The sequence below is a fragment of the Osmerus eperlanus genome, chromosome 2 (genome assembly GCF_963692335.1).
Source record: "Osmerus eperlanus chromosome 2, fOsmEpe2.1, whole genome shotgun sequence".
Taxonomy (NCBI): Eukaryota; Metazoa; Chordata; class Actinopteri; order Osmeriformes; family Osmeridae; genus Osmerus; species Osmerus eperlanus.
This window is the reverse complement of record NC_085019.1, coordinates 2049338-2069337: the sequence shown is the minus strand read 5'-3', so window position 1 is coordinate 2069337 and position 20000 is coordinate 2049338. Positions and strand designations below refer to the sequence as shown.

Here is a 20000-nt window from a genome sequence, read left to right as displayed (position 1 = left end):
ATGTCACTTCACAGCTCAAACAGCATTGTGTTTATGTGTGTATGTGTGAGAGAGGCTCTACTCTGGCATTCAGCACAATCGTATGTGTGTGTGTGGGTTTGATGAGGCGATGAGGGTTAGGCATGTGATGCATGGAAAACACAGGCCTTGTCCTGACGTGTTCCTGCGTGCATACAGAGGGAGGGGAGGTGATTCATTTAATATTGTGTTTGTGTGTGTGTACGTGTGTGTACGTGTGCGTGTGTGCACTAGTGTGTGTGTTTGCGCGAGTGTGTGCGGGTGTGTGTGTGTGTGCGTGCAGGTGTGCGTGTCAGTTTCCTGAGGCTTACAGGTTTTTTTGAGTCCTGTTCTCTGTTCTTGTTCTTGTTCTGTTCCCTGTACTGTAATTTCAGGATAACATTCCTCTAACAGATATGTTCCAAGGCTGGATACTGTTTGGAGTGTGTGCTTGTGGGTGTGTGTGTGTGTGTGTGTGTGTGTGGGTGTGTCAGCTGGCTGAGCGGTTAGGGAATTGGGCTAGTAATCATAAGGTTGCTGGTTCGATTCCCGGCTGTGAAAAATGACGTTGTGTCCTTGGGCAAGGCACTTCACCCTACTTGCCTCGGGAATGTCCTGTATGTACTTACTGTAAGTCGCTCTGGATAAGAGCGTCTGCTAAATGACTGAATGTGTGTGTGTGTGTGTGTGTGCTCAACCCATTAGACATGCCGCCCTAGGGAACATCTGTTTGTGGATGTCAGTTTCCATGTTGTCTGACTGGGTCCTACTGATTAAGGAGGTGACTAACTGTTGTCTCTCACACCAACACAACACTGTCTTTGACAAAAACACAACACCCTCTGTGTGATGGAAGGGGGTTTGGGGGGGGGGGGGAGAGAGACTACAGACTTGTCCTCTTTCCCGGATGGAGGTTTGTATAGTGTTTGTGTGTGTGTGTGTGTGTGCGTGTTCAGTGTTGAGTGTTCAGTGACTAAGTACAAACAGAGAAGACTTTGTAGCTATTACGTTATCTTCGTTCTATTTAAAGAATTATGTAAGAAAGAGAAAAAAAGCATAAGAATGAGAGGGAGAGATGATGCCAGAGGGAGAGAGAGGGGAAAAGAGAAAAGAGGAGAGGGAGAGAGGGAGGCAAATAAGTGGAGTGAATAAAGAGTGTTCTGATGACAGAATCATATAGTAAATGAAGCTTCTGTCTTTAGTTTCTAGCCAAAGGGCATTTAGACTTTGAAGCAACCTTTTGTGTGTGTGTAGGTGTACTTTAAGTATTAAGATGAGTGTTTAGGGAGTCAGGTGGCTGAGCGGTGAGGGAATCGGGCTGGTAATCCGAAGGTTGCCAGTTCGATTCCCGGTCATGCCAACTGACGTTGTGTCCTTGGGCAAGGCACTTCACCCTACTTGCCTCGGGGGAATGTCCCTGTACTTACTGTAAGTCGCTCTGGATAAGAGCGTCTGCTAAATGACTAAAATGTAAATGTAAATGTTTGGATGAGTGTCTGGATCTCTGTCTCCTGGTTTGAGTGTTTCTGGATAATTTTCTCCTGGTTTGAGTGTTTCTGGATTTTTCTCTCTTTGTTAGTGTGTTTCTGGATCTCAGTCTCCTGGTTTGAGTGTTTCTGGATCTCTGTCTCCTGGTTTGAGTGTTTCTGGATCTCTGTCTCCTGGTTTGAGTGTTTCTGGATCTTTCTCTCCTGGTTTGAGTGTTTCTGAACCTCTCTAACCAGTTTCTGTCGTCTCCTCCAGAAGCTGCAGTCCTGTGCAGAGGGCCCGGCCCCCCAGCTCTCCCTCCCGCCTCCTCAGAGGAGGGCCAAGTCTCTGGACCGTAGAACCACCGAGTCCACCATGACGGTGGGGGTGCGAGCGTGCGTGGAGGGTGTGTGTGCGAGGGTGGAGAGTGTGTGTGTGTGTGTGTGTCTATCTGGGTGTGGATGAGTGTGTGTGTCAGTATGTGTATGTGTGAGTGTGTGTATGGGTGTGGGTTTGTCTGGGTGTTGTTGAGTGTGTATGAGTGTGTCCAGGTGTAGATGAGTGTGTGTGTGTGTTTGGGTGTAGATAAGTGTGTGTGTGTGTGTGTGTGTGTGGTTGGGTGTGGATCAGTGTGTATGGGAGTGTTTCTGGGTGAACATGAAAATATGTTTGCTGAAATATAAACTTCCGTAGTAGAAGAGAAGCCATTTGAATTGTTCAAATATTAAACCCATTGTTGTCCAGTGACCTCTGACCTTCTAGTCTGAACACTAACCCACCTTCCTTACAGCCTGATCTACTAAACTTCAAGAAAGGATGGATGGTCAAATTAGACCAGGAGGACCAGGTAGATCATGTTCATTTAGCTGGATCAGCCACTCACATTATGTTTTAGTGTCATAAACCCTCAAGCAGAAAAATTGTATTATTATATTTATACCAATTTAAATGTATTGAGTTACAGCTTAATACATTTGAATTATATTCATGATTTCTTACACAAGTGAGTGTACGTACTTAACATTAAAAATATGTTGTCTCTACCGCCCCCTAGTGGAGGAAGTTCTGGTTTGTTCTCTCTGCGGACAGTCTTCTTTACTACAAGGACTCTCTGGCAGAAGAGGCAAGTTGGTGTGGATGCTTATCAGTTGATCTCTGTGAGCAGGCTTGATCTCACTAACCACTCTCTCTGAGACAGCTTGTCGAGACAGCTTGTCTCTCTAACATCTTGTCTCTCTGAGACAGCTTGTCGAGACAGCTTGTCTCTCTAACATCTTGTCTCTCTGAGACAGCTTGTCGAGACAGCTTGTCTCTCTAACATCTTGTCTCTCTGAGACAGCTTGTCGAGACAGCTTGTCTCTCTAACATCTTGTCTCTCTGAGACAGCTTGTCGAGACAGCTTGTCTCTCTAACATCTTGTCTCTCTGAGACAGCTTGTCGAGACAGCTTGTCTCTCTAACATCTTGTCTCTCTGAGACAGCTTGTCGAGACAGCTTGTCTCTCTAACATCTTGTCTCTCTGAGACAGCTTGTCGAGACAGCTTGTCTCTCTAACATCTTGTCTCTCTGAGACAGCTTGTCGAGACAGCTTGTCTCTCTAACATCTTGTCTCTCTGAGACAGCTTGTCGAGACAGCTTGTCTCTCTAACATCTTGTCTCTCTGAGACAGCTTGTCGAGACAGCTTGTCTCTCTAACATCTTGTCTCTCTGAGACAGCTTGTCGAGACAGCTTGTCTCTCTAACATCTTGTCTCTCTGAGACAGCTTGTCGAGACAGCTTGTCTCTCTAACATCTTGTCTCTCTGAGACAGCTTGTCTCTCTAACATCTTGTCTCTCTGAGACAGCTTGTCGAGACAGCTTGTCTCTCTAACATCTTGTCTCTCTGAGACAGCTTGTCGAGACAGCTTGTCTCTCTAACATCTTGTCTCTCTGAGACAGCTTGTCGAGACAGCTTGTCTCTCTAACATCTTGTCTCTCTGAGACAGCTTGTCGAGACAGCTTGTCTCTCTAACATCTTGTCTCTCTGAGACAGCTTGTCTCTCTAACATCTTGTCTCTCTGAGACAGCTTGTCGAGACAGCTTGTCTCTCTAACATCTTGTCTCTCTGAGACAGCTTGTCGAGACAGCTTGTCTCTCTAACATCTTGTCTCTCTGAGACAGCTTGTCGAGACAGCTTGTCTCTCTAACATCTTGTCTCTCTGAGACAGCTTGTCGAGACAGCTTGTCTCTCTAACATCTTGTCTCTCTGAGACAGCTTATATCTCTAACATCTTGTCTCTCTAACATCTTGTCTGGTGTCTGTTCTCTGGGCAGGCCTCATACCTGGACGGAGAGATCGACCTGACGGACTGTCACGGTGTGTCTGAGTACCAGGTCCCCAGGAACTACGGCTTCCAGATCCACGTCAGTCCTCCTCACTTTCCTTATTCAGTATTCATACGCATCATCACATCATATTGTACTTTATTATAACTACTGAACCGTCTCTCCGTGCTGTGTTCCTGCCCCTGCCTACAGACCCTGCAGTGTGTGCACACGCTGTCGGCCATGACGGCGGGCATCCGGAGGAACTGGATCCAGGCCCTCATGAAGAACGTGCGTCCGTTCAACGCCCCCGACGTGGCCAGGTACATCAACACCGCTGGGAAACGAGATGGTTAAGAGCTGGCACACAAACAGAATCTATATGCTGTCTATATTATCTACAAAGTGTCTACAGGACACTACAGTATTACAGTATCTACCCTCAGTCCCTCTGAATCCCCCCTCCCTCAATCCTTAGTAATACACAACCAGAAAGTTATAACCTCACTGCAACATTACTGACAATAACTTGTCTATGTGCTCATGTTACTATAGCTTCAGTGACAGCGAGCAATCCACTACAACTGCTGGCAGGATTTTGGGCTAGTCTAATCTGAGGGGTTATAGTACGTCATGTCACCTCCTCTCTGCTCTGGGTTTGTGAAGCAGCCTTCCGGGCCCGCGTCCCCCCTGCAGCCCTCCGGAGGTCCTCCCCAGGCCTGATGTGACCCAGGAGTCCCGGCCCACAGACAGCGGTCCGAAGCCCAGGGAGGGAGCCCTAGGCCTGGGGCTGAGCACCAGACAGAGCCGGGTGCGGGAGAGGAGGCAGGAGGGACGCTCCAAGACATTTGACTGGGCCGAGTTCAGGCCCCTGGCCCAGCTAACGCCTTCACCCACCCCAGCCTCAATGCCAGCTCCAGCCCCTATCTCTGATCCAGCCCCTGCCTCTATCTCTGCTCCAGCCCCAGCCCCAGCCTCTATCTCTGATCCAGCCCCTGCCTCTATCTCTGCTCCAGCCCCAGCCTCTATCTCTGATCCAGCCCCAGCCTCTATCTCTGATCCAGCCCCAGCCCCAGCTCCAGCCCCGGCCTGGATAGGTCTCTGGGAGCAGGATGGGAGGAAGAGGCGTGAGGACAGGAGGAGGAGGTACGAGAGCGTGCTGGGCTTCCCTCTGGGCTGGGAGCTGGATCTGGATGGCAGCAGAGAGGAGGGTGCTTCCCTCTGCTGCCCCCAGGCACAGAGGAGGGTCCAGGAGGAGATAGAGAGGTGCTGGCAGCAGGTGGAGAGAACTGTCTTCAGAGAGGACAAGACCGTACCATTACAGGCAGAGACCCGAAGGACTGTACCATTAAACTCTGAACCCCCCAGGACTGTACCATTAGATTCGGACCCTCCCAGTGCTGTACCATCACAACATGAAGACCAGTACACAGATCACCTGGTTTACCAGGAGACCAGCCAGGTCCTGCTGCAGCAGGATGTGATCCGACAAAACCAGCAGCAACAGCTGGACCTCGCACAGTCGCTCTCAACCAACCAGGAACCTCCTAGCTCCTCTGAACCAGTCTCATCCAACCAGCTTGACTTCCTCCCGTCAGCCTTAGCCAATAGGGAACAGCTTGTCTCGCCTACGCCAGTCTCAACCAGTCATATTCCACAATACTCAGACCCTAAACCTCCCAGCATCTGGCTTCATGATGCTGAGGGTAACTTGCAGGAGCTAGGGGGATGGACCCCAGTCTGCTCTGAGCTGGCTCTCACCCCCACATCCTCCCCAGTCCTGGACAGTGAGCTCCCCCATGCCCCTCAACCTCATTCTGGGCAAAGCGGACTGAGCAGAGGGCCTGACCTGGATACAACGCTGGACAGAGGAGGGCATCAGCGGGGGGCATCGAGGCCAGAGACCGACACAGGCAGAAGAGCATGGAGCTCTGATCTACCCGTCATGGAGGTGACTGGGCAGATGTCCAAGAAACTGGCTGACAACGTCAACATCTATGAGGACTTCAGGTCCAGAGAGGAGCAGACAGACCCAGGTCCGGACCCAGGCTCGAGCCCAGAGCCAGGCCTCTCAGTGGGACAGCTGGCCCAGGAAGTATCCCTGCTAACCAGGCAGAACCAGGCTCTGGACCAGCGCAACCAGGAGATGGTGAACCAGCTGACCGAGGCAGACAGGGAGATAGAGAGGCTGAGAGCGGAGCTGTCCGTCAGGCTGAGCAAGCCCCAAGGTTCCCTGGAGGAGAAGCTGGCCAGTCGGGTAAGGGCTGAGGGCCTGGAGGCGGAGGGCCTGGAGGCAGAGCTGCGCCAGAGGACCCACCAGCTGCAAGAGGCCCAGTTCCTCCTCGCCTCCCTTGAAGATCGTCTGAGGGACACCGAGACTCGGCTGCAGGTCAGAGAGGCCATGCTGCAGGGCCTGAGCTGCTCCCCTGAGACAGGGGAGGAGGAAGAGGAAGAGGAAGAGGAGCAGGAGGAGGAGGAGGAGGAGGAGGAAGAGGAGGAGGAAGACTGGAAAAGGGTAGAGGAGAAAGTGAAAGAGAAGGTTATTAGGGAGAAGGAGGATATAGGCCTAAAGGAGGAGGAGGCGGCGGAGGAGGAGGAGAAAGTGTTGGGAGAGGAGAACTACGACACTGCAGACCCGGAGCTGCAGACACAGGAGGACTCAGCGCTGCAGGTAGAGAGGGATGCAGAGGCAGAGAGGCTGCAGACTCAGAGTACTGCAGTTTCAGAGACCGAGGTCATATGGAGGTTACATGGAGAGCTAGAGAAGGAGAGTAGGATGGAGGAGGACAGAGGAGAGAAGGGCAGACGACAGGAGGCATGGCGACAATCGGGTTCATCAGAGTCAGAGGACGGAAGGTTACAGAAAGTGGTGGAGGAGATGGTGCTGAGGTCTAGAGTTATGGGTGGAGTCCTGGAGATGATTGACAGGTCAAGCATGAGCCTGGTCAAGGTGGCGCTGGACGGAGAGGAGGATAAAGTCAAGCTGACTGTGGCCAATCAGCTGCGGCTAGAGGAGGAGTTTTGGGCCACGCTGCTGATTGATCTGAAGGGTAACCAATCCCAGGAGAGGGAGGGGGAGGGACGGCCAGACAGGCTGGTTCTCAGTGAGGTGGTAGAACGGGTGGTGGTTGAGAAGCAGATGCTGTTGTTAGCTTACAGTCTCACACAGACACACACAGACACTGGTTCAGGGGGGGACGGAATGAACTGCAACAGGCCTTCTAAAGACTCAGACATAGGCCCTGACAAGGAGAGTGGTATGTCGTACATCGGAGAGAATGACACGGATGACATCACAATGACATCGACGGACACAAATGACATCATCAGCGGTCGCTTCACGGAGGTCACCCGGGTGAAGATGTCACTGCTCAACCACATTGTGTGCTCGCTCAGGTGCTCAGCCAATGAGCAGCTCCGGCCCAGAAGTCCATCCAATGATCAGCTCTGGTTCATGGCGACCAGGCTAAGCAAGCTGCCCAGTCTTCAGTCCCCCGGGTTGTCCATCGCTCACCTAGCTGCTGTAGAGACCCTCACTGCCTACCTGATCAGCATGCTGCAGGCCCAGCACCAGAGAGAGGACCAGAGGACCAGACAGGCCCTCCTCTCCCCCTCTCTGCCCTGCAGACGCTGCCTCAGCCTGGGGAGGGGGGACCGGGGGATGAGGGGCAGCCTGGATGAACTGGGGGCGCCGAGGTGGGGTCCAGGAGGTCATGAAGGGGCCGGTCCTCAGCTGGGGCAGGGCAGGGGCTCATGGGAACCTGTCACAGAGGTACTGGAACCAGCGGAGGAGCAGTTGACAGAGAGGACCACCCAAGACGTTTCAGGTCAAATGGAGGCTAGGGACCCTAAGAAAGAGGGGACCGTTTTAAATGACGGACAAGGGCTTGGGAGGCTACAGGAAGAAGGGTCAGTTATAGACAACGTGCCAGTGGAAGAAGTCATTGTTGAGTCTCTTACAAACACCTCAGACTGCCCACGGGGACACGGTGATGAGCAGGTGGAGAGGGGACAGGAAGTGGGAAGCCTTAAACAGGAAGAAGATGTGTTGTCACTGCGGGCCAGAGTGAGGGATCTGGAGATGGGTCTCTCTCTGGTGTTGGAGGAGATGAGAGCAGAGCATGATGGGAGTATGGTATCTCTGCAACTGAAACAAGAACAGGATATAGAGAGGCTAAAGGTAGGACTGTTTGCTGTCTTTTTAGATTATACAAATGAATATAATATAATCAATAACCAATATCATATTATCATTTCAGTTCATATAAACAGTTTACCAATACCTCATGTTTGATAATACATTCCCCTTCTTAGAATATCTCTCTTAATCAACTCATCACTGACCAGCCAATAAATCAATCAACCAATTACCAATCAACAAATAAATAAATCAACCAATCAATGATTTAATCTGCCTCCCTCCCCTCTCTCTCTACAGAGCAGCTATAAGCAGGGCTTGACCTCCATGGAAGAGTCTCACCAGAGAGTGTTGGAGGAGCTGAGCCAGAGACACCAGCGAGAGCTGGCCACCCTGCGGAGAGAGAGAGACCGACTGCTGGAGGAGGAGACCGCTGCTACTGTCACTGGTACAGGCCTGTGTGTGTGTGTGAGAGTGTGTGTGTGTGTGTGTGTGAGAGAGAGATAGAGAGAGACGTGGGGGGGATCTGTGTGTGAAGTGTTTGTGTATGTGTGAGAGAAAGGGTCTCTGTGTGTGTGCGTGTGTCTGCAAGTGTGTGTCTGTTTCTAAGGGGTCTAAATCCTGTTGTCAGCTATTGCAGCCATGAAGAGCGCCTACCGTGTGGAGCTGGAGAGAGAGGTTCAGAGAGCCGTCCAGGAGCACCGCAGCAGAGGGCACTCTGACCTGGAGGACATGTGCAGACAGCACAGGTAACACTCTGACCTGGAGGACATGTGCAGACAGCACAGGTAACACTCTGACCTGGAGGACATGTGCAGACAGCACAGGTAACACTCTGACCTGGAGGACATGTGCAGACAGCACAGGTAACACTCTGACCTGGAGGACATGTGCAGACAGCACAGGTAACACACTGACCTGGAGGACATGTGCAGACAGCACAGGTAACACTCTGACCTGGAGGACATGTGCAGACAGCACAGGTAACACTCTGACCTGGAGGACATGTGCAGACAGCACAGGTAACACTCTGACCTGGAGGACATGTGCAGACAGCACAGGTAACACACTGACCTGGAGGACATGTGCAGACAGCACAGGTAACACTCTGACCTGGAGGACATGTGCAGACAGCACAGGTAACACACTGACCTGGAACAGCAACAGGAGCAGTAGCAGTCACAGTTAGCTGACAGTGCAGCTGGCTGACAGGACCGGCTGTGTCTCTGTACCAGTGACAGCTGAGGATGTAGGAAGGAATGTTTAGTCTGCTGTGTCTTTTGGCACCCGCACTGCTGTGTTCCTGGCTCTGGCTGTCTGCCTGTCTATCTGTCTGTCTCTCTGACTGTCTGCTTGTCTGTCTGTCTGTCTGCCTCCTTCCATCTGATCGTATGTATGTCCCCTTCCATCTGTATACTCAGCTAGGTCGAACATTTCCTTCTTGTGAGATTTCTCAGACCCACTTCTGTTCTTTGTATTGAATTTAACGTCAGTGTGTGTGTGTGTGGCATGTGCTTGTGTTTGTGTCTGGGACGTGCTTGTGTATGCGTGTTCTTGCTCGTGTGTATGATTTTCTGCCACGCCTGCGTGTGTGTGTTCTGCAGTGAGGAGCTGGGTTCCTGCCAACGGGAGCTGGAGGTGTTGTCCCAGCAGTACTGCCTCAGGTGTGTGGAAGCTGTGGACCTGGAACAGACCCTGGAATCCCACAGACACGCCCTGGGGAGGAGCCAGAAGGACAACCATCACCTGCGCACACGCAACCAGGTCACACACACACACACACAAACGCATGTTACACACACTACCGGGTGGCATACACACACATACACCACGTGTCAGAGACACCACAGCTCACATTGTTTTTAGAATCACCTCTGACAGACTGTCACACACTGTAAACCAGTATCCTGCAGATATCCTTAGACACTCATACCCTTCCTGTTCGCCCTGCAGGAGCTAAGCGCCCAGCTAGCAGCAGAGATCACCAGACTGTGTTCCTCGGCCCTCCAGAGGTCCACCCTCCCCTGCCAGGACCAGCACCATGAAGAGCTGGAGGTCAGTGGATGTTCTGAAATCATCTAGGAGACACAATATTGACTACTTGACTCTAAAAGAGTATAAACCAACCTTTTATGTCCATGAATGATGTCACGTGTTTGGTGTTGTAAACCAACACAAGGTGTCCCTCTGAACACTACGAACACAATCAGGAAGATGATCCAGCACTAAACATTCTCACTGACATTCGATAGAACCTTACCGACATTTGAAAAAACATCAGGGTCATACTGTATATAAAACTTCACTGACAGAAGCTCACTGATATGCTGAAGAACATAGGAACTGTGGCTTCCTGCTTGACTGTTACTAAGACGAAAGGTTACTAAGACGAGTCTGCCTCTCAATTGATACTTATTTGTCCTTTGGTCAGTCTGTGTGTCTGTGAGTCAGTCTGTCTGTAAAACTGCCTGTGTTGTGTTTGTCTATCCATGTTTGTGTCTGGATGTCCAACTGTCTTATGTCTCTATGCTTGTTTGTCTGTCCGTATAACTGTATCTCTTTCTGTCTGTCTGTATAACTGTATATCTGTGTCTGTATAACTGTATGTCTGTGTCTGTCTGTCCCTCAGATCAGACTGACAGTGACGGAGAGTGAGCTTCAGTGTGTGAAGCAGGAGATGATCTTCCTCCGGGACCAGTTAGAGACAGCCCACATGGTGAAGGCAAAGCATCACAAACATCAACAACCTGTTAACTCTTAGTCATCGATACAGTGTTATCTCGTGTATGACTGGGTTAACTGTGTGTGTGTGTGTGTGTGCGTGTGTCTGTGTGTCTCTTAGGATCAGAAAGAAGCCGTAGAGCAGTACCAGGACCTCTCCGCTGAGCTGGGCATGTTCAGAACCCGGGCCACCAGAGATCTGAGCATGCTCAGAGAGAACCTCCAGCTGGCTCACAAAGCGCTGGTGGAGGCTGGACACACACACAATGGAACCTGTTAGAACCACAATGCTTCATCACTTATGTCACAATTTCTTTATAAAAAATGTCCAGTTATTCCTGTTCACTGCTGTTGTACAGATGCAAATTCCCTTGTACATCAATACAGTTTTATCCATCCATATATGCATTTATCCATCCATCCATCACACTCTCTGGGGTCGATCTTGAGTCCTCTGACTCACTCATACCACGCTTTAGCACGCAGCGAACAGCCTGCAATTCAACAGTACAGGTGGGCGGTATTTTTCACAGAGGAGTGAGTTCAACCTATTGAACTTGGTTACAATGGCACCACACACAACTTGAAGGTTGCCTTTCAGTTGTTCATCTGGAGATTTCTTTCATTTAAAACATCTTCAAATATAATACAATATTATTAACCTGTAGGACATTTAATAGCAGCATTTTTTTAAAGCGTGTTTCAAGTCATCATCTCACAGATATTGCTAGAGATTTCCTTCTGAGGATAAAAAAGGAGCAACGTGTTCCTGCAGTGTTTACATAACAGTGTGTGTGATACAACTTTTATCTGGCTAAAGCCCACCTCCACCCTCCTTCACTCATTCCCTCCTCTACCTAGGGCCAGTTTTTTTCTAAAATGTTTTTTATTGTATTTGTAAATCTGTTTGAGAGTTAAATAATTATTTAAATGATACTTCGTCACCCCAGCGCTTTAGGTTACTCTTGTTTTCGAAGTCCTCCATTTAGACTGTATGATTCGTACATAATTGTTTTCATGAACGAGAAATAATGATATGTATTGTCTTATTATTATCTTCTATCATAGTATAATAAAATATTATTAAATAATACATTTTTAAAAATCGGTGTAAATGTGTGATCTGTTTCACGGACTGGATCTAACTCCATTATCACTTTCCACCGTTGAAATCCCGGAGGAAACCGACTCTACCTCCCAGAATGCAACGCTTTCCGAGGCACTTCGGAATGCTAGCGATGCTAGCTACATAGCTGATTGTAAACCACCCAGCAGAACCAGTTGTTTTAACAAAATAGGATACCTGCGTAGTCTAGAAACCCTTGCAAAACATAATGCAATGGTTCGGCTCGTTTCCAGATGTTAAACTGTCAATTTCTTTGGAATACATGATGTGCTAGCACGCTAGCTAGCTATACTAGTCAGTTGGAGACAAGTGGAGTTCTTGTCAACACAGGTTCGGCGCACAAAATGCTGCATCTTTGTCGTTGTTCTTTACATTGCTCTGACGGAATGGGGTGGATACAACGGTAGCTGGAAAAACATCCTCAAGCCAGCTAGGTTCCCTGGTAAGCCAGCTAAACAGGACCCAGCGACCTAGAGCAGGTACCGTCCAGCGGTGAGTACCCAAAGATCCGGAGTGTCACGGTACAGCACAATAAACTATGACAAATATCATGGTGTCAAGTGAATGTACTCGGAAACAAAAAGTTGTTTCGTAGTTGTGAATTTTTTGTTTAGAGTAAACATTTAGAAAATAAACAAGCAGTCGTTGGTGTACCAGTGCAATGTCCTGGTTTATAGTTAAGTATTCTGTCTGTGGGCTTGTTTTTGCAGAGATTAAACAGAAGTTCTTCTCAAGACTGCTCTCCAGTTGCCATGGATCTGTCAAGGAGTCAGATGAGTTCTGCAGACCTGGGACTGGCAAAACAGCTTAGCTGGCACAACCGCCTGACTAGGAGTTGTAACCCAGCAACCAACCGCCCTCAGAACCACCCCGGGACCAAGCCCCACCCTGCTCCCGCTCACTCACACCCAGACCCAGCCTTCAGGATCTCATCCTATGGAACCAGATCCAGGTCTCTCCTCTCTCACAGATCTCCCTCACCTCTCCCAGGAATCAGCCACAGTGTGGGGGGAGGGGAGGCTGGGGCGATGCCCCCGGGTCCAGGTGTGGATGCCAGGCTGGAGGGAGGGGTCCAGTGTGCAGTAAACGGAGGTATACACCCCGGCTCCAACAGGACGCTTTCCCAGGGCGTGGGTCCGGACCCTTTCCGTACCGGGCCCCGGAGTGGCGGCGGCGGGGGCCTTTGGAACCCCAGGTCGTACGACCCCGACCAATCAGACAGCCCCAGCCCAGAGAGCAGCGGGGGAGAGGACAGCCAGAGTGACTCTGACGTCATCTACCTGGTCTCCACTGCGCAGGACGACGCCCTTGTCTCTCAGGAGGACTCCGCCAGCCCCTGCAGCTCCCTGGACAGAGACTGCACGAGTTCCATAGAGAGAGACTGTCCCATAGTGGACCCTCTGTCCCACGCGACGGCCTCCTCCCTGAATGAGGGGCTGGGCTGTTTCCTGCTGCCACCGTCCCACCGCTCCCCCAGCCCAGACAGCACCTACTCGGACGACTCCTCCTACAGCACCAGGGACGTGCTGCTCCACAGCAAGCCTGTCGTCCACCTTTCCCAGCTGGTCTACGCCGACTGCCCGGGCTCGCCCGTGGACATCTCCAGCGACGACAGCGACGTGATGGAAGTGCCTGTGACGAACCACAAGAGCGGGTCGGACTCTCTCCCTCCGCGCCTTTATGTCAGGAGACACCAAGGAGAAGACGCGGCCCCACCGAGGAGCCTCTCTTCCCAGCCCAGAGCCCCCCAGACCTGGGGCCTCCGCCGTAGCCCCAGGGCTCCTAAAACCGCCTCCTCGCCCGTACACACCCCCACCAGGACGGTGTACAGCCGCGGGGCCAAGATGCACAGCAGGAGCCTCAGCCTGAGCATGCACAGCGAGAGCTACGACTCCGGAGACATGATGGACTCCACAGAGAGGCAGTCCAGTTCGGAGGAGGACGACGCCTGGCCCCAGCCTGCCGTCTCTCTGGCCCCGGAGTCGGAGGACTCTGATGTAGGCCGCAGGATGGTCGGGGAGGCTCCCTCAGACAGACACACTCCCTCCACACTCCCCAAACTCCAAAGGGGCCTCTCTCTTGGCTCACAAGCTCGGTCACAGTCCAGCCTCCCAGCCTCTCCTCTAGAGGTTCACTGTAAGCCCCTGCCTCCCCTCTCTCCCTCTGGGAGCAGGAAAAGGCTGACCAAGCGTAAACCTTGCCAGAGTGCCCCCCCGTCGGCCAAGCAGCCAGCAAAACCCCCCCCTGCCAACAGAGCGGCAACCCCCAGCAAAACAGCCAGCAAAACAGCCATCAAAACAGCCAGCAAAACAAAAACTCCAGCTGCCCGTCCACGAAGGAAGAAACACAAGCCGGCGTTCAGCGGGCCCCCCTCCTGCTCTCTCTTCTCCCCTCAGGAACCGGAGATCCAGCTGAGGTATGCCAGGACCAGAGAGAGGAAGGAGCACAAGTCGGACAACTTCTGTCCGTTCATCCACGTGGAGCGGAGGGAGTGCACGGTGGTCAACTACCAGGAAGAGGAGCAGGGTGTGAGGGGGGGGCAGCCCCAGGGCGCTGCTGGGTCTGGGTCTCTATCTGGACTGGTCCCCAGGACGTCCTGCTTCAAGCTGGGTCGCATCTGCTCCCGGAGCCGGGGAGAGTCCTCCCAGGTGTGCTGTCTGTGTGGAAGCTCGGCCAACACCATGGGTTTGGGGGACCTCCATGGGCCGTACTACCCCAGCGGACCAGGGCTGGGGGACCAGAACCACCCTCGGGCCCAGAGTCAACAGCAGAACCACAACAAACCGGCTCCAGATTACAGGGCTCATCTACCGGGAGCGGAGAACGGCTGGCATGGCCCCAGTAACGGCCACAGACCTGTGGACGAGGCTGGAGAGGAGGAGTCCAAGATAGTGGTGGGCAGTGATGGGGAGGGTTCAGTGATGCCGCCAGACAGACCGCTGTGGACTGGTGGTTCTGGAGCTCACAGCCCTAGACCTGGACTAGAACCCCCTCACAGCCCCGGGCCAGAACCACAACCCACACACAGTCCTCTACCAACAACAGAACTCACTCACTATCCTGGACCAGCACTAGAACCCTCTCACTATCCTGGACCAGCACTAGAACCCTCTCACTATCCTGGACTAGTACCAGAACCCTCTCACTATCCTGGACTAGTACCAGAACCCACTCACTATCCTGGACCAACACCAGAACCCACACACAGTCCTGGACCAACACCAGAACCCACACACAGTCCTGGACCAGCACCAGAACCCACACACAGTCCTGGACCAACACTACAACCCAAACACAGTCCTGGACCAGCACCAGAACCCACACAAAGTCCTGGACCAGCACCAGAACCCACACACAGTCCTGGACTAGCACCAGAACCGACACAAAGTCCTGGACCAGCACCAGAACCCACACACAGTCCTGGACCAACACTACAACCCACACACAGTCCTGGACCAGCACCAGAACCCACACAAAGTCCTGGGGAGCGCTGGGTTCATGAGGACTGTGGGGTCTGGTCAGCAGGGGTGTTCCTGGTCAAAGGGATGCTCTATGGGCTGGATGAAGCTGTGAGGCTGGCCAGAGAGACAGTGAGTGAAACCCAACGTACCCTAATCAATGCTACTATGCTGCATGTGTATATAAATATATAATTTTTTCAATTACATTTTTTAGGATTGTTTATCATCCTCAGAGAAATCTTTGTCGTCAGTTTTTGTGTGTGACTGCTCTGCATGTTCCTCAGGTGTGTACGGCCTGCGGCAGGCCAGGAGCAACCATGGGGTGCTTCATCAAGAGCTGTCCCACCAAGTACCACTACAAGTGTGCCTGCCAGTCAGGTGAGACTCCAACTCTCCAGTCTACCTCCCCGCCTACATGCACACCCCACTGCTGAGCCTTCTGCCTGCCTGCCTGCCTACCTGCCTGTCTTTCTACGTTCTTATCCTCCTACCTGCCTTCCTGCCTACTTCCCCACAGTCCTACCAGCCTACCTACTTATCTCTCTACAGTGCCTACCTACCTACCTACCAGCCTACCTACTTATCTCTCTACAGTGCCTACCTACCTACCTACCAGCCTACCTACTTATCTCTCTACAGTGCCTACCTACCTACCAGCCTACCTACTTATCTCTCTACAGTGCCTACCTAACTACCAGCCTACCTACTTATCTCTCAATAGCTGCCTGCCTCCATGTCAGACTAGTGTGACAAACAACCACAGTAGTTTGAGTTTGAGTTCCTTTTGAACGACAGGATTTGGTTCCAACTGTTCCGGAGGATGCAGAAGGAAGGGTTTCTCTCTCACATGTCAGAGTAGCTGCTGCTGTACTGTAACAGCTGAGCTGGCATCATGTACTGCTTTCATGGAAATGTTGCAGTCGGCTGGTTAAGAGACAGATGTTGCATGGAAAGAGAGGGATGGAGGTAGAGAGAAGAAGAGGGTACAGGGATTGAGAGAAAGTTGGACAGTGAGAGAGGGATCGAGAATGAAAGGATACAGAGAGAGGATATGTAGAGGGGCAGATAGAGGGATAGAGAGAGGGATGGAGAGAGAGATGAGTGTGTGGGTGGTGTGTTTCTTGTGTGTGTGGGAAGCATGCTGTGAACGTGTCTGCAAAGAACAGTTTGTGAAGTGAGTAAATACTGTTTCACTGACACCTCCTCTCTCTGTCTCTCCTTGCCTCTGTTTCTCCCTCCCTCTCTCGCTAATGCAGGATGTGCACTCAACGAAGACAATTTCTCTATGAGATGTCCGAAGCACAAGGTAACTCCCTCTAGTGACAGATGTAAACTGTTAACGTAATGTAGGATTTGTGTTGTTTTCTTTCTGTGTTTGCACACCAGGTTTATCTCTGTGGAGTGAATACAAAAACAAGTCGATTTGCCGTGACACGCTGAGATCACTTTACCCTTGATCTATCTCACATTATCAAACTAAGTAAACAAAGTTGGGGACCAACGTTGTGGTTCCAAAAATCCATAAACATGGTACAGAACTGGCGTATCCAATGTCTTTGCATATACAACAGTGCAATGGCATCATTATTTATCTGGTGTGTGTGTGTGTGTGTGTGTGTTTGTGTCAACCAGAACAAAACATTCCAAGGTGTGACCAGACAGTGCTACAGATGACAAACAGGAAACCACTGCCAGACATAGAAGTGACCTGGGCCTTGATCTGGGCCTAGACATGGCTCTAGAACTGTCCCCGCCTCTAGAACTGTCCCCGCCTCTAGAACTGTCCCCGGCTCTAGAACTGTCCCCGCCTCTAGAACTTTCCCCGGCTCTAGAACTGGACCTAGGCATTGACTGGATCCAGACCTCTCATAGGAGTGTGTGTGGACACACCACTACCACAGATATACTTAGGAACTAACTACTGGACCTTATCACAACATCCGTTCAGTTCAATACTGACCTGCAACCCCAGGAACACAGCACTCAGAGAGAGAGAGGAAGATTCGACACCCCAGTCCGCTGGTGTGTCTAAGTGTGTTTATATTGCAGTTTTGATTGTTGGTGAGTTATTTAAATTAATGCAGTATTGATGGTGGATGTCTGTACTCGTTCCAGTGGTCTTTAATGTAATAAAGGATTTATTGATGTACTTATTATCTTGTGATGTCATACGTACTTGTTAATAAGTAGCATATACGGTGTATTGAGAAAGTACCATATTGAATACATACCGTATTCAGACCTTAAACACCAACACAATCTATACACAGGATAGTGATGGACTGTGGTGTTTGAGTAGCTGTACTCACACTAGGATGACTAATCGCTCTAGTCTAGTTGATCGGGGTGATTCAGGACAGATAGATGATAATGGAGTACTGGTGTGTTTTTGCAAAGCTGTATTTATGCAAGTGGGCCACAACACTACACTCTGTCCCTCTCCCTCCCCCCATGTCCTGTCTCTCTTGCTCTAATATCAACTCTTCCTCTCTCCCTTTGTTGTCCTCTTCATTACTGTCACCCTCTCCATTCCATGTCATTATCTCTTTCTCTAAACCCTCCTTCTATTTCTCTCTCTCCATCTTGCCCTCTCTCGTATGTGTAGACGGTGTTGTTTTCTCGGTCCAGTGTTATCTGTGCGCCCAGGACTGACAGCCGCAGCCGACTGACTCCTTTCATCTCATCCCCTCCCCCCGTAGCTCCATCCTTCCATCCCTTCCTCCTCCCCGCTATCTCTGCAACACAGCAGGCATGCCTCCACAGGAAGCTTGAAAGACAAATCTCTCCTCCTTGTCTCCCTCCTCTTCTGTCTCTAAATCCCCTCTCTTTCCTCCCTCCTTTCCATCCTTCCCTTCCCCAGACGTAGTGCAAGGATGCAGAGATCCAGGATGAGACTGCCCTCAGATTCTCTCTCTCTCTCTCACATAACGAGGCTGACAGTACATTTACATTTAGTCATTTAGCAGACGCTCTTATCCAGAGCGACTTACAGTAAGTACAGTGACATTCCCCCGAGGCAAGTAGGGTGAAGTTCCCTGACACAACGTCAGTCGGCATGACCGGGGAATCGAACTGGCGACCTTCGGATTACTAGCCCGAATCCCTCACCGCTCAGCCACCTGACTCCTTCCTCACAGCATGGTGCGTCAAACCCACAGATGTACTGTCCGTCACAGGTGCTCTCAGGTGCGCTATGCACTGCCTTCCTTCCTTCATAGGCCGGACAGGACAGTAGTACTCGTCAGCTAGTAACTAGTATCGTCAGTGCTGTCATCTGTTTTCTGGTGGCTTTATTGCATATTTAATAACAACTGGGTGGAGAGGAAGTCAGAGGAAGATGTTCTGGGGAGTCATCTGAATAAGACATGGGCTCGGCAGTTTCTGCTAATGACAAGATTTCCACTTCAACACGAGAGAGGTGCTTCATTCTGCTCGATTCAGTAGTGGAACTCGAGTCTTGATCGAAGTGTAGTGCAGTATTAAATAACCCAGTAACCCCACACAGCTCTACACAACATAACAACTCAACAAGGTTTTATCTCCACAGACATGTTTTTATTTCCACACCCTTCCGTGAGAGCAATATGGATTCATGCAAACACAACACACACAAAGAGAGATTATATTCCAAATGTCGAGTTGGAGAAAGCGTAGTCTAGAGGGGGAACTAGTCTGTTCTCCATTCCCTGGAGGAGTCCCTATCTGGAAGGTAAATCACCTCAAAACAGAAAACTAAATATAAACGTATATGAAGAAAAAGGGTCTTTGGCCGCTTCATCGGTTGTCTTGAGGGCATGTCAGGTCCTTGTGTGTTTGCTAAACTTCAAAACTGAATAAGTAGTACACTGTATACAAATGATGAATTTTACTTTCAGCTCTACAAGTTTGAGAATAATATCAAATCATGTACAGTACATTTGTGCTATAGGAATAAATAAAAGTCACTGCAATAATTTCCACAATTCATTTTTTTTTCTTCTTTACGTTCACATTAAACTTCAGATTCCACATTTTCTTCTTAAACCATGCAAGTAAAAAAGATTCAGTTCAGCTTGTCCATTCACAACTGATACCACACAGGCAGACTAATCTTCTCTATCAAATCATAGATGCTTCCATGGAAGTCTATATTTGAAAGTTTTACTCTAAATAACCTAACAAGCAGTGAGGTTCCTTTTTCAAAATGGCTGATGACGAGCACAAACAACATCCAGAACAAAAAACACAACAATACATCAAAATATGACAAATGTTTGATGACGTTTTTCCAAATAAATAGAAATAACATATACAGTACGTTATGATTATGACAGCACTCAAATAAATAGTATAAACAAAAACAAACCAATGACATTGTGACAGCACACATTGGTTAGAGCAGAGCAGAAAAAAAACTCTAAATGTGATGCCTCTGGCTCTTTCACTCTCTGAATCACCGTTACAGAAGCAAGGAAACAGTCACAAAGTCTACTTTTTTGCTTCATCTTCATCTCCCTAATTAAGACTTGGACGATGGACATATTGCTTGAAGGTGAGGAGTCCTGATCTACTCTTTAGCAACATTCATAATAGACGGTTTATCGCTCTGAGGCGGTTCTGCTTGACTTTCCTGTGTAATCCTGTCCTCAGGTCTGGATAGCTACATTACAGTACAGTACATTATAGTCAGTTAGCACAGTACAGTACATAATAGTTCAGTACAGTCTAATAACTGAAGGGGACCCACAGACAGCAGAGTCCAGGGCTCAGTGTAAAAGGACAGGTGGAGATGTTCTTCATCCCCTCAC

General features: G+C 50.2%; 2 protein-coding genes across 3 annotated transcripts in view; both read left to right on the top strand.

Moving 5' to 3' along the window:
* Window positions 1-11699, top strand: part of LOC134034147 (uncharacterized) — a 16803-nt gene extending 5104 nt beyond the window's left edge. Inside the window, exons 8-19 of the mRNA XM_062478519.1 lie at window positions 1741-1845; window positions 2255-2311; window positions 2519-2587; window positions 3777-3866; window positions 3981-4090; window positions 4434-7947; window positions 8206-8353; window positions 8537-8654; window positions 9510-9669; window positions 9859-9960; window positions 10535-10621; window positions 10748-11699. Of these exons, the coding sequence (XP_062334503.1) occupies window positions 1741-1845; window positions 2255-2311; window positions 2519-2587; window positions 3777-3866; window positions 3981-4090; window positions 4434-7947; window positions 8206-8353; window positions 8537-8654; window positions 9510-9669; window positions 9859-9960; window positions 10535-10621; window positions 10748-10906 (4719 nt within the window). The 3' untranslated portion in view covers window positions 10907-11699. The remainder of the gene's footprint in view (window positions 1-1740; window positions 1846-2254; window positions 2312-2518; window positions 2588-3776; window positions 3867-3980; window positions 4091-4433; window positions 7948-8205; window positions 8354-8536; window positions 8655-9509; window positions 9670-9858; window positions 9961-10534; window positions 10622-10747) is intronic.
* Window positions 11700-11816: 117 nt separating this feature from the next.
* Window positions 11817-17362, top strand: LOC134039915 (serine/arginine repetitive matrix protein 1-like). Of its 2 annotated transcripts, XR_009932839.1 has the most exons (6): window positions 11817-12244; window positions 12463-15342; window positions 15498-15591; window positions 16470-16519; window positions 16846-16949; window positions 17022-17362. XR_009932839.1 is itself a non-coding variant. In XM_062486110.1 (5 exons), the coding sequence occupies exons 2-5, from the start codon at window positions 12505-12507 to the stop codon at window positions 16885-16887; spliced, it is 3024 nt and encodes a 1007-aa protein (XP_062342094.1). In that variant the 5' UTR covers window positions 11817-12244; window positions 12463-12504; the 3' UTR covers window positions 16888-17362. The 2 variants fall into 2 exon arrangements, 1 of the variants encoding a protein (XP_062342094.1); XM_062486110.1 differs by having other exon boundaries at window positions 16846-17362.
* Window positions 17363-20000: the final 2638 nt, after the last annotated feature.

What these genes read in the sequence shown, in the direction of transcription:
- LOC134039915 (XM_062486110.1), top strand. Translation starts at nt 12,505, where the DNA reads ATGGATCTGTCAAGGAGTCAGATGAGTTCTGCAGACCTGGGACTGGCA. An exon ending in TGAGGCTGGCCAGAGAGACA is followed by an intron (nt 15,343 to 15,497) that starts GTGAGTGAAACC and finishes CATGTTCCTCAG; the next exon opens with GTGTGTACGGCCTGCGGCAG. An exon ending in CAAGTGTGCCTGCCAGTCAG is followed by an intron (nt 15,592 to 16,469) that starts GTGAGACTCCAA and finishes TCGCTAATGCAG; the next exon opens with GATGTGCACTCAACGAAGAC.